At 37.9% G+C, this 14,239-nt stretch overlaps 1 protein-coding gene across 3 annotated transcripts in view; it reads right to left on the bottom strand.

Annotated features, from left to right (window-relative positions):
- Nucleotides 1-14,239, bottom strand: part of tpst1 (tyrosylprotein sulfotransferase 1) — a 75,586-nt gene that overhangs the window by 20,015 nt on the left and 41,332 nt on the right. For all 3 annotated transcript variants that reach the window (XM_037979967.1, XM_017436546.3, XM_017436547.3), the window contains one exon: nucleotides 1,550-1,748. In XM_037979967.1, coding sequence (XP_037835895.1) covers nucleotides 1,550-1,748 — 199 coding nt within the window. The remainder of the gene's footprint in view (nucleotides 1-1,549; nucleotides 1,749-14,239) is intronic.

Genomic DNA, 14,239 nt, shown 5'->3' with positions numbered 1-14,239 from the left:
GTCTGGATTTTAAACGTCTCATTAAATTGCCGAGAAATAACAGATTTACCAATGTTGCAAGTACTAACAAGACTGCTCTCATTTACTATTTTAAAATACTTCCATATTGCAGACATGTATATAATACTAGACTGTCTATGCCTTCTCTCGTTGTTGGGAGATGAAACCAGCAGGATTTTACGAAAGCTGCCATGTTGTCTTGTTGAAAGCAGCATTTCTGCATTTGTAATGTGGGGGATTTGAGTCCCACCCACACAATTATGGTATTAGATGACCTGTTTTTTTAGGCACAAAAAAACAAATTACAGCTAAAGAATATTAACACTAAAAGATTGTAGCAAAGTTGTCTCCATTTAACTTTAAAAAAAATTTCAAAACCTTAAACCTTCACGATGTTTACAATGTCAGTTTGAAGTGTTAGTAGTTTATCATAAATATCTGCCTATTAGTACTTTGGATTATAGCAATATAAAAAAAGTTTAGGTTATTTAGAGGTGCTCGGCTTGCTTATATTTGGAACCATACCGTGAAGTAACTATACTGTGAAAAATGTAATTCAATAAATGATCAGTTACGAAAAATACATTGCATTAAATGACTACATGAGCTAAAACCTTTAAAATATAATCGCTTAGAATGAAATAGCCGTTTTAAGGGAAAAGTCTCAGTCTGGCAAATAAAAAATTGCAATTTTAAGTTATTTTGTACAGTGCAAAGCACTACATGTGCTATGATTTGTAATATCCCCCTCTTGAATATAAAGTTATTAAAAGGCAAAAGCGCCCTTTCAGCATCAAGTTTTATGGGTTTTATCAATTCAATCATATTTTGACTAGTGAACATTCACATTATTAGGGTTGTTATGTTTAAAACAATTCAGCTTAGGGACTTTCGTGTCGCTAAAAGTACTTGAACAATAAAAACTGTATAATTGGTAATAACACAGGCAAACTAGACAAAATCAACAGAATCAATGCAAAAAACGTTTTTCTTTTGATCATTTATAAAATTGCAATCATTCAAAAAATGTCAACCCACTTAAAACCAAAAAAAATCTATCCCTTATTTCTTATGTATTTAAATGCACTATTTGTCAATATTCTAATGTTACATTTATTGCTGTTCTTAAAAACATAAAGTCAAATTCTTTGGCGTGTTGATATTCCACTTATGTTTTAAACAAAGCTACAAAGAGCCGAATGCAGCCTGAGAGCCACAGGTTGAAGACCCTAGCTGTAGACAATAAAAATCTCTCCCAGAGTAGTATGAGTCACTGTTCTCAATAAGTTTGGAGTTGTGCCTCTTTCTTAGTAGGGAGGCTTCATCATTTGTCTTGTGCTATCTGTTGTTTCATATAACTGCAAAGGCTATACACATTAAAATGTAGAACCTGTTTTTATCCAAGAACCAGCAAGAACGCAAACACTACACATGCAATACTATCTGTTATGAGCCTGAAACTTTTAGAGGTAGTAATCTAAATTTATCTGGACTCAAGCTTGTTTAAAAACCTATAGCAAAAACATGAACATCTCTACTTCGCACTTACCCTCCTGGTGTTGTCCAGGACCTTGGGGTCAGGCTGACCATAGTTGGGGGGGTTGGCGTGAGGGTCATAGCCGAGCCTGGAAAGCATGGGAGCAATGACAGCCATGTCCTTCACCACATCAGCTGGGATCTTTCCCACCCACTTAGACAAGGCCTCCACATTTACTGGCTTGATGACCTGGTCTGTGGACCTCTCCACCCTAACACAAAACAGAAAATGTTGGTTTCAGGTGTGATATTAGGTACAAAGTCACTTTATCAGTGACAGGGTTTAGAGCTGTCATCATTATAATTGCTGACCAACAAAATTCATCAGCCTTAATATTTTTAGTTGACACACACACACACACACACACACACACACACTTACACTATATTGTCTAAAGTAGTTGCTCCTCTCCCTTTACATACATATGAGCTTGAGTGACATCCCATTCTTAACCAATAGTGTAGGTGAGTCTGCCTGGGGAACGGATCATAAGATACTGGACCGTGTTTATCACCGCCCTCAACCTGGAGTGTCGGCTAGAACACTACTTCAGCCAGGAATCAGATCAGGATAAAGTGTTAGGATGGGTGATGATGTAGGAGAATGAAGACACGAGGCTGGCTCCTTTCGATTATTCTGTATTCGAACTGAGTCATCAATACTGAACAGGGATGAGCACATACACAGCGTGGTTTAATTTGCCAGCATGGGTCGCCGTACGCGTGTGGTTTTTCTGTAAAATAAACAAATACCGAAATTAAGTTTCACCGTGATAAGCAGAACAATAACTGGCTAGCTTAGCCGTAAGCTAGGAAGTCTGCCTCCACCGTTAATAACGTGTATTTCGCGCACCGTTCCACAATATACACTGCCGTTAGCTCGGAACGAACAAGTATAATAATAGGCACTCGAACAAATAACTCACTTTTAAATGACGCACACTCGTAAAGAAACAAATGCTGCGGTACGTCTCTCCCCGCGGGGGTTCGGCTCCCGAACGTTAGCAATGCTAAAAACACTGGACGCAGTAACGTGATGACGTCAGACTAACTACGGTGAGCTCTAAGGACAAAGGGACGAGTAATAAACATTTATACCGAACACCGAAATTAAACTACTCGAACCTCATTGAGGGTCTTTTTAACAAATAGGGTTTAATATGATGTTGGTCCACCCTTTACAGTTGTAACACCTTCAACTCTTTTGGAAAGGCTTTCCACTAGATGTAGGAGTGTTTATGGGAATTTTTGACCATTCTTCCAGAAGCGTATTTGTGAGGTCAGATGCTGATGTTGGACAAAAGGCCTGGCTCATAGTCTCTGTTGTAATTTATCCCAAAGGTGTTTTATCGGGTTGAGGTCAGGACTCTATGCAGACCAGTCAAGTTCTTCCACACCAAACTCGCTCATCCATGTCTTTATGGACCTTGCTTTGTGCCCTGGTGTGCAGTCTTGTTGGAACAGGAAGGGGCCGTCCCCAAACTGTTCCCACAAAGTTGGGATCATGAAATTATCCCAAATGTCTTGGTTTGCTGAAGTATTAAGACTTCATTTCACTAAACAGAACTAAACAGCCACACCCAACTCCTGAAAAACAACCCCACACTATGATCCCCCTTCACCAAACTTTACACTTAGCACAATGCAGTCAGACAAGTACCGTTCTCCTGGCAGCAGCCAAACCCAGACTCATCTATTGGATGAAGCGTGATTCGTCCCTCCAGAGTATACGTAGTGGCGGCATGCTTTACACCACTTCACCTGATGCTTTGAATTGCATTTGATGATGGAAGGCTTGTATCCATGCCATGGAAACCCAGTCCATGAAGCTCTCTGCGCACTGTTATTGAGCTAACCTGAAGGCCACATCAAGTTTAGACGTCTATAGCTGTTGACTATACAGAACGTTGGTGACCTCTGTGTATGCTGAGGCACACTGTGATTTCACGTGGCCTACTACTTTGTAACAGAGTTGCTGTCATTCCCAATCATTTCCACTTTGTTATAATACAACTAACAGCTGACTGTGGAATGTTTAGTAGCGAGGACATTGCAACCCATACTTTCATGAATGTTTGTAGAAGCAGCCTGCATGTCTAGATGGTGACTGTGTGTTGTTTTTATGAGTTTTTATTTTTGTTTTTATGATGTAAAGCACTTTGAACTGCCTTGTTGCTTAAATGTGCTATACAAATAAACGTGACTTGACTAGGTGCTTGATTTTATGCACCTGGGGCCATAGAAGTAATTGGAACTCCTGAATTTGGTGATTTGGATGGGTAAGTAAATACTTTTGGAAAAATAGTGCACAAAAAAAATGTATCAAATTTTAATTTCGCTTTTCTTTAATGATTTACAAAAGTAACCATTTTCATTCACACCCATAGTGTGTGTTGTTCGACTCCGGTCAAGCAGAGTCTGTTGTTGCTACAGCGTCAAACAGAACAGGTTATAGAGGTTTTCTAATGCTAAAGGAATCTAAAGTATTGAAGTAATTCAAGCTAGCTAACAATAAAAGTGTTCTGTACACTCTGCAACATTTACCGGCTAACCAATTAGCTAACCACATGCAGCTAACAAGTTCTTCTTGTGGCTTTTTTAGGCTGGTAAATGCACTTTAACAAATTAGTTATCAAATATATATATATATATATATATTCCAAACAATTATGCAGTTTTTAAAGTAGTTAGTAACTAGCTATCTGTTGTCTTCATTTGAATTCTGTTTGTCTAAAAGCAAACGTCCCTGGCTCTGCCTGTGACAGTCCAGTTTAACGGGGGTCCAAAACATTAAAACAGAGGAAATCCTGCCCATGCCATTCAGGATTTCGCATCAGCATAATAATAAGCAATGTAAAGCTGAAATATGAAACAAGCAAAGCAAAATAAGCAATAGCAAAATGTAGCCATACTACACACGCAACAAAACTATGCAACAAAAATGTTCTTTAAATACAGAAAATAAAACAACAAGAGCCAGCTGTATAGTTCATTTTAGTTTGCTGAAGAGAACATTTATTTTTTTGCTAATATAAAACCTGTTTACAATGTTGTAAACTTTCTTTTTTTGACCCCTACTCGGCTGTTGCTAACTCCTTCAGGTTGCTCCCTTTCCCCACTATATCTATTGACTACCTGCTGTTTAACCTCTCTGCTTCCATGTTTCCTGTCTGACTCTTTACTTCAATACAGCAATTCACTTTCCCCTAATCCATTTACTTTGCAATTGAATCTTTACACTGTACAGGTATACTCTACTGCATGATTAATAGAGTGAGCTGGTTTTGTCATCTCAGGAGGATGGTGGAGATGCTTTCTGAAAGGTGGGCCATGATCCAAACATCCACTCTGCAATAAATGGACAGGGAATCACTTTAGGCAACTCCATCAAGACCCATGAGGCTGCTAAGTCTTCTGAGCAGAGCTTCACCATCACATCAGATGCGGGCAATCTTACAGTCAACAAGACAGAAGGTCTTTATTTTCCATAGAAACAGTTACCAACCTAAATGTTGGGGGCCTTTAAGTAGAGCCATGTAAAAGCAGTTTTATTATTGTTTTCTTAACATAATTTATTTTTTATCCTATTTGTTCTAAATTCCTTGTCACATAAGTCATCTGTGGCTGTTTAGTTAAACAAAAATCATTATTCTCAAATAAAGTAACTGGCATGTTTCACATGAGAAAAGTAACAGTCTTTCCTTTGATCAAAAAACAAAAGTGCTTCACATCAAGTATAGATTTTTTCAACATTTCATAAGCATTCCACAGTTTACATTAATTCTGTTTTTGTCCAATTTGACATCAATCAACATACTCCAGTCTCTTAAATCTTTTTGTTGTTGTTGTTGATGACTGATTGTTTCCTCCTTTCAGAACTCCTGCAGCCTTTATAGCTACTCAAACATGACGACTTTGACTGAAGATGTATCATTTTATTATGAGGAACATCTGATTCTGCTTTTTCAGCTACAAAGTCTTAGATAAATCCACATCTTGCTCCTGATAAGTTTGCTGAAGTGATGGCACTCCATTCTGAATCTATGATTGTAGGGTGCCATGCATTTTCTCACTGATCCAGTCAATCGTGTGCTGACAAAACCTACAGAAAAGCTGTTCTCCTGAGTCAGAGGAATTCCTCGGATGTTGTTCTAAACTTTGTGTCTAGTGTTACACATTGCAATTTTTTGATGCCTAATGATCTTATTCTTTGCTTAAACAAGGACACTTTCAGGGCACATATTGTGGAAATTGAAAAGGGGTTCTTTCTGCGATAACCTTAGTCCCATTATTTTCTATGGAGCCATTAGGTTTGTCACTCATACATTCGCCAAAACTCCTGTTCAGATATCCATGTTTTGGTAACGATGAGCTGTAAAGCATCCTCAACAAAAGGATACAGCAGTGATCAGTAGGAGAGAAAAAAAAACTATTTTAAACATCACAATCTGATGTTGCTAAACTGCTGTGCAGCCCCATTCATTCACATGTAGGGAACTCAACCCCCAGCCTGAAGAAAATATTCCATTGTTATCTTAAAGCAGTCAGTGTCCTACATCTAAAAGTTGACCAAATGATTAAATTCTGACATTTTAATCGACAAATTTATCCAGTTTTTTTTTTCAAGATTATATTTTCATTTTAATTATCTAATCTATTAAATGTATCAGCCAAAGATTCTAATCTTAAGTGAAAATTTTGCTGTTTGACCAGAATTTTTTGAATTCACCAAGTATAACAAACAGCTGAAAAATAAGTTCGTAAACTTTAACACACTTATAAGCAAAGTAACAGTATTCTAGTCTTTAATGTGTGCCACAAAGAAGATGTAATCAGACACATTAAGCTTAAAAAAAGAAAAATTGTGCAACACAACTCCATCAAGTTGATTATGTAAAAATGGGTCGTATATTTTTCATATTTTGCTGGATTTGCTCATACATTCAATAAACAGGTAATAGCTTATTAGTTTTAATTTGTTACTGTGACTATTTAATAAATTACATAATTGATCAATGAAGTGACTACCACATAAGGGGACAGAGTCAGACCTAAATAAACTGAAGAAAGCAACTTTGTGTTTGTGACTTTGTGTAAAGTTGGAAATGTCTCAGCTTCAGAAGTGCACCTCGAAAACGGCCCAGTTTTAGAGAAGTTCCACACTTCTGCATTCATTTACAGTAACAGTGCAAAACATTATTAGGCAGTGATGGTGAATAATGACCATTTTTTTGTAACTGTAACTTGTGCTGCTCTGATGACAGCAACTGCACACACACACACACACACACTCCTCTTAATGCACGAAGACAGAGTGTAAAACCCAACATTGTTTCATCCCACCTAATTTAGAAGCATCTCAAACTCACATTGTGTGAAATTCCTTTTTTTCCCCTCATGTAGACGTGATTTCTAAACACGCAAAGAGGAAAATAACACATGCAGGACATATTTGAACCTATTTGTATATTTAAATGGAGGCATGTCAGGTGGTCTCTCGTGCACTCAGTTTCATGCTGATCTGGATTTACAAAGGAAATGTGCTTGGATTCATGCATACGCATTTTCACACATCTGGACTTTTGTGTGCACATAGTTTTCCTGATTTAGGCGTGCACCAAGTTTAATTTAAAATCCATGCAAGTCTTTGTACATGAGGCCCATGGTGAGTTTTTTTTTCTCTTTTAGTGAAAAGATTTCATCATTTACTTTAAACATTTTATTATTTATTGAAGTGTAAAAACATTGTCATCCCTTATGTTGTTGGGGTATCTGAGAAACTCAGAAGGATTTTCTCCAAACACAACATCCTGGTACATTTCAAACCCAACAGGACACTCAGACAGAGGTTGGTCCATCCTAAGGACAAAACACCCAAACACAAACTGAGCGGTGTGGTGTCTGATCAGTGCAAGGAGGAATGTCCAGAACTTTATATTGGAGAAACTAAACAGCTTCTCCACAGACGCATGGCTCAACACAGGAGAGCCACCTCTTCAGGACAAGACACAGCAGTTCACCTACACCTCAAGGATAAGGGACACTCTTTTGAGGACCAAAATATTCATATTTTGGACCGAGATAACAGATGGCTTGGGGGAGGGGTAGCCATTTACATCAAACGAGAAAAAACAACTTTAAACCAAGGAGGAGGTCTCAGATTTCAGCTTTCTAAAACACGAATTGAAGCGTTAAGGCTGATGCCCAGTCATTTCCTCTCTAGTTCACATTTTCATGCATGTGAACAAAACATCTCTCTGTGAGCCAGGTAAACAAAGACCCTAACAACTCTCCATTGTGAGGGGAGTGAGTGTAACATTTACTTCAGTTTAAAAGCTTTAAACTCAACACTATCCATTTTTTTTAATTGAGAAAGCTCCTCAAAAGAAAAGCAAAAGGTCTTCAACTACAGAAAATAAGTCCAGTTGTTTTGTGTTTTTTTTTACTCTTTTTTTGAGGGGGTGGGGTTTGGTTACCATGTCCCGCATTACTGAGAATCTACACCGGGAGATTCTCAGTAATGCGGGAGATTCTCGTGTAAAGTGTGAAATAAAGCTTAAAGATTGTTAGGGGAAACCCCGTATTTTTTAGTTTGAACCCAAATTTGAACAAATTCCATGAAATTTCACATTTAGCAGTGAAATTCATGGTCTTTACACAATTCTGTGACTTTGTCTGTATTTTCCAGATCCTGAAAATCACACTGCCCTACTAAAAAGTGCTAAAAAATCATATTAATAAAATGCAGGAAGAAAATAAAAACAGTTTGAAAAAACAAAACAAGATTTATTGAACTTTTAAAGCCACAGATAATCCTAGCTAATAATGATTAGACACATTTGACTTTACCACAAAGTTGCTTAGTTGTCTTCAAATCTTCTATCTTTACATGTATCTGCTCAAACTGGTTCTCTAAATTTCTTTACTACTTTCATAAACTAGGGCAAACACTTCTATATGTGTGCCTTTCAGTACAAGTTTTCCTTGATAAATAAGGTTGTCAAAAAGGTAGGGACAAAAATGTTAAATTAGGATTTCCGCTTCCGGCATGACCCAGTAAATTCGTTTGCGGACTGCGCTCCGACGGAGATAACTCTTAATTTGCCTGCTGTAAGAAAATAAATCCACCTAAGAATCCAGGAAACAATATCATAATGACTTCGACACAAAAGACTACAAGAAGAGAACTGAAGACGGGGAAAAACGAGGAGATGAAGATGACACAAAAGCAGCTAACGCTAGATGCTAGCTTAGCTCAGAACGTCACCGAGAGCGAAATGCTAATGCTAACAGAGCTCCGCAAATTTCGAGAAGAATCTGGAAATGCACAACGAGACATTTTAGAGTCTCAAACTCGGATGGAGGCGACAATTGGAGAAATAAAAAAGAGAATCGACACACTGGAGGAGAGAGTGAGTAACACAGAAGACCGAGGCATGCAGCGAGAAAGGGTGTTAGCTTACTTACTTAAAAAAGACACCAGATTAACTGCTAAACTGGACGATATAGAGAACAGAATGCGCAGGAACAATATAAGAGTGTATGGGATAAAGGAGGATTCAGAAGGAAAAGAGATGATCCAGTTTATTACAGATTTTTTCAAATCTGGGCTGAAGCTGCCTGATGATACGGACATTTGTATTGAGAGAGCTCACAGAGCTACGGTTCCGAAGCCGAAACCAGCAACACCACCGAGATCCATAATAGTTCGCTTTCTGGATTTCAACGTCAAACAGATGGTGCTACAGCATGCGTGGAAGCAGCGGGATGTGGAGTTTCGGGGGAGCAAAGTGTACTTTGATCAGGACTACTCTACCGAGGTGCAGAGAAAACGAAAACAAGTGCGTGAAGTGATTAAAAAGCTAAAGGAGCGCAACATCAAGGCACAATCACCATATCCGGCTCAACTGAGACTGTTTTTGGATAAGGGTGTCAAAACTTTCCCCTCTTTACTGGAGGCCAAATCCACTCTGAAGGAACTTGGGATCCCTGTAGAGGTGGAGGAGCGAGACATTTTGGAGAGAGAATTACTGCGCAACGAGTGGCAGACCCAGGGGAGACGTGAGAGGGTTGATCCAAGCCCGGACACCATGGACATCAGGGCCATATTAAACTCTGTGGATCAACACAAGGAAGGTTGAGATGGTAATGTTCTCTTGGCTAAGCCCCGGTTTAGCCGTTATTTTTACGAAAGGTGGAATATTTATATAAATAAGGACATGCAGGTAGTATAATATTAATACCTAGAATGTCGGTAGGCGGGTGCTGGTGAATGTTTTAATTTTTTTTTTTTTCTCTTCTCCTCTTTAACTGGGCATTTAACGCAGCAGAGTAGGAGACTATGTGGGCTGCTGCCTTCACACTAGGTGTACCCCGCCCAGGGAGATCACTCTCCCTGTCCATCCTACATCAGGAGTGTGCTGCCTATGTTATCCAAAAGGGCAGCACATGGAATAATTGGAAGTTCTATGAAGACGATGATTTGTTTGCTTGTTCATTTTGTTCATTGTTTCTCGGCGAGTTGATTTTGAATGTTAAATATGTCAAGGAAGGTACCAATATAATATTGAAGGGAAGTAAAATATTTTCTGTTTTCACATAATTATGAATACTTTGAAAATTGTTACTTATAACATTAATGGAGTAAATCACGTTATCAAAAGGGAAAAAGTCCTAGCGCAGTTAAAAAGGTTAAATTGTACAATTGGGCTTTTGCAAGAAACGCATTTAAATGATGCAGAACATGCTAAACTAAAGAGAAAATGGGTGGGACAGATATTCAGTGCATCCTATGAAAACTATAAAAAAAGGGGCGTAGCTATACTGTGTCATAAATCTTTATGCTTTGTAGCAGAAAACATACTCAAGGATAAAGAGGGCCGCTGGATAATGGTGGTTGGTTCGGTTGGGGGAAACACTCTAACAATTATGAATGTTTATGCCCCAAATGAGGATAATCCAGGTTTTTTTAAAGAGCTAGCACAGATTTTAGCAGGTCATTCAAAAGGAATACTTGTTCTTGGTGGAGACTTTAATTGCGTCTTGAACCATTATATGGACAAATTTCCATTAGAACAAAAATATCAATCTGCAAAAACAAAGGCACTGAAGAACCTGCTAGAGGAGATGGGGCTTGTGGAAGTATGGCGTGCAAAACATCCAAAAGTCAGAGATTACACTCATTTCTCTAAGGCTCACAAGAGTCATTCCAGAATTGATTTCTTTTGCGTCCCCAAACAAGAGGCCTACAGAGTAGTGCAATGTCATATTGAACCTCAAACCATTTCAGATCATGGACCTGTGACAATGTCTTTAAATGTGGACCTAGAGAAACCATTAAAGTTATGGAGATTGAATGTGTCACTTTTAAATAACCCAGAGACAATCCAATATATAAAAGACGAATTAAATCTCTTTTTAGATATTAATGATGGGGACAAGGTCTCCCCTTCTATTTTATGGGACACAGCCAAAGCATACTTGAGGGGCAAGATTATTTCATTTTCTTCAAAGATCAAAAAAGATCGCGAGAAAGAACAAGAGAATTTACAAGAACAAATCAGGAAACTCGAAACTGAACATAAAAGAGCAAACAAGGACGATGTATTACAAGAACTAAAAAAATGCAGGCAAAATTTAGAAGACTTACTAACTTACAAAGCAGAGGGCGCTTTACGCTTCGCCAACCAAAAATACTATGAACAGGGAAACAAAGCAAGTAGACTCTTGGCTTTTCAACTAAGGAAATCGCAGGCAAGTCGAGCCGTTCAAAAAATTGCGTGTCCATTATCCAAAAAACTAGTATCCCATCCCAAAGAAATAGCAAATGAATTCTCAAAATTCTACAAACAATTATATCACTCGGTGACCATTCCTAACAAAGCAGATAAAATCAAACAATTTTTGCAACAAATTAATCTTAACAAACTTGACGAGGATGAAGCTAAAACGTTGGTGGAGACAATTACCGAAGAAGAAATAAAATCTGTCATAGGAAAGCTTAAAAATAACAAATCACCTGGAGCAGACGGGTTCCCTGGAGAATTTTATAAATGTTTTCAAGCTGAGCTTACTCCAATATTATGCAGAGTATTTAATTATGCTTTAGGATCCAAAGATCCACCTAAAACATGGGCGGAAGCAATTATCTCTGTCATACACAAAGAAGGTAAAGATCCCACACAATGTGCCTCTTATAGACCAATAAGTTTGCTATGTAACGACGTCAAGATTTTAAGTGCCATCTTGGCCAAAAGACTACAAAAGATCATTAATAAACTTATTAATCCGGACCAGACGGGCTTTATACCCAACAGACTCGGAATAAATAATATCAGACGTACCCTAAATATAATTTCAATTGGCCAACAAAGCCCACACCCATCAATGCTTCTCGGCCTGGATGCCGAGAAAGCATTTGATCGGGTCGATTGGATCTTCCTGAAACAGGTCTTATTGAAAATGGGTTTCGATGAAAATTTTATTTGTTGGTTTGATGTACTGTATTCCTGCCCAACCTCTAGAGTACGCGTTAATGGTTATATGTCAGAAAGTTTTCCCTTGAAAAGGGGAACACGCCAGGGATGCTGCCTTTCACCAATCTTGTTTGCCATCAGTATAGAACCTTTAGCAGAGTTGATCAGGACAGACTCATCAATATTAGGTATACCAGATAAAATTAGAACCCACAAACTGTCACTATATGCTGATGATGTCATACTGTATATTAGAGACCCAGTAATTTCTATTCCAAATATTTTAAAATGTTTGAAAGACTTCAGTGTAGTCTCAGGATATAAAGTAAATGAATCAAAATCAGAGGCCATGATGATAAGAGGAACCCGACCCCCAGAACTGTCCAAGTTAGTGAATTTTAACTGGTCTCCTAACGGGTTTCGGTATTTGGGGATTAATATTACCACTGGTGTTTCCAAATTATACGAAGCAAATTATGGAAAGTTATTGGATCGAATTCAAAAGGACTTAGAAAGATGGGATGTCTTGCCGCTATCCTTTTTTGGAAGGATTGAAACAGTTAAGATGAATATTCTCCCTAGATTGTTGTATTTGTTTATGTCCCTTCCTATCTGGATTCCAACAACAAGATTAAAAAAAATGCAAAAAATGATCTCTACCTTTATTTGGCAGAAAAGAAAGGCCAGAATAAAATTTACTCAGCTGACCAGCAGTAAGCCTTATGGAGGTCTCAACTTACCAAATCTAAAATTATATTACTGGGCAGCACAATTGCATGCAACTGTAGATTGGCTAACACAGAATAAGGAAACAACATGGTTGACACTGGAACAGAGTGCATGCCCTAAATTTTCATTACAGGCCCTTGCATTTTGCTCAACTGAAATCTGGAACAAGAACAAAATTAAAAATACGTGGATGAAAAGCACACAAAAGATTTTAAGCAGGATTAGAAAAAATATGAAAGCTCCTCAATATATATCTAGGGCTGTAAAAATCTTGGATATAATAGGCTTTTTACCAGGGCAGCAGGATCCAGGATTTAAAATCTGGCAAAGTAAGAACTTAATTTTTATTGATGATTTGTTTGAAGGGGAGGTTCTGAAATCATTTAGTCAGATTAAGGAGAAGTATGGGTTGACTACATCTGATTTTTACAGATATTTGCAGCTGAGAAGTTACCTGATGTCCCATACTGAATGGTCTCTTCTTAAACTACGACCTACTGATTTAGAAATGTTCTTCATAAAGGTCACCAAAGAAAAAAAATCTAAAAAAAACGGTGTCAAATCTATACAAATGTTTACAGTCATGTATGTCAGAGGGGTCTCCTGGGATAAAGGAAAGGTGGGAACTAGAGATGAATGTTGTGATTGAGGATCAGGAGTGGGAGCAAATATGTGAAAATGGACATAAACTGACCAGCAGTCCAGCATGGAAAGAATTTTACTGGAAAGTAATTGTTAGATATTTCAAAACACCATATCTTATTTCAAAATTTGATAAAGCTAAATCAAATCTGTGCTGGAGATCATGTGGACTGGTTGGAGATCACACTCACATCTTTTGGGATTGTCCAAAGATTAAAACATTTTGGGAAGGAATTAGAGAGGAAATCTCCAATATCTTACACATTTATATCGAATGGAACCCCCTTGTCTTTGTTCTAGGAGTGCCCCCAAGTACTTTATTTAGCAAGGAAAACAGATACTTGTTTGGAATCCTTGTACTCGTAGCTAAAAAAATGATAACAATAGGTTGGTATAAAGCCTTGCCCCCCACTGTTAGCCAATGGAAAGAGAGACTAGTGAGTGTTTACACAATGGAGAAAACAACAGCAAAACTAAAGCTGACCGTTGATTCATTTAAGAAAAAGTGGAACCCGTTGATAACATATATGCAATTAACATAGGAGCAGGTAAAATAAGTGTAAACACACAGGTATACTCGGTATAGGTATATAACATATGTATCTGTTGAGTTACAGGCAAAAGCTACGAGAGCAAGATCTTCCCTTTACTCCATATGTTATGACCGTAATTCCTTTGTAACCTGTGTTTTATATTCCACTGAGCGTGGAGAAGAGACTCCCTGGACCTTCAACTTGCCGAATTGTTCAGATGTTTGTTTGGTTGTATTGGAATTTGATGTTTGTGAATCAGTGTGCTAACTATTGATTGTGAATGCAGAATTAATAAAATAAAGTCTTTGTTCAAAAAAAAAAAAA

Source organism: Kryptolebias marmoratus, linkage group LG2 (assembly GCF_001649575.2).
Source record: "Kryptolebias marmoratus isolate JLee-2015 linkage group LG2, ASM164957v2, whole genome shotgun sequence".
Classification (NCBI taxonomy): domain Eukaryota; kingdom Metazoa; phylum Chordata; class Actinopteri; order Cyprinodontiformes; family Rivulidae; genus Kryptolebias; species Kryptolebias marmoratus.
This window is presented reverse-complemented; position numbering and strand designations above follow the sequence as displayed.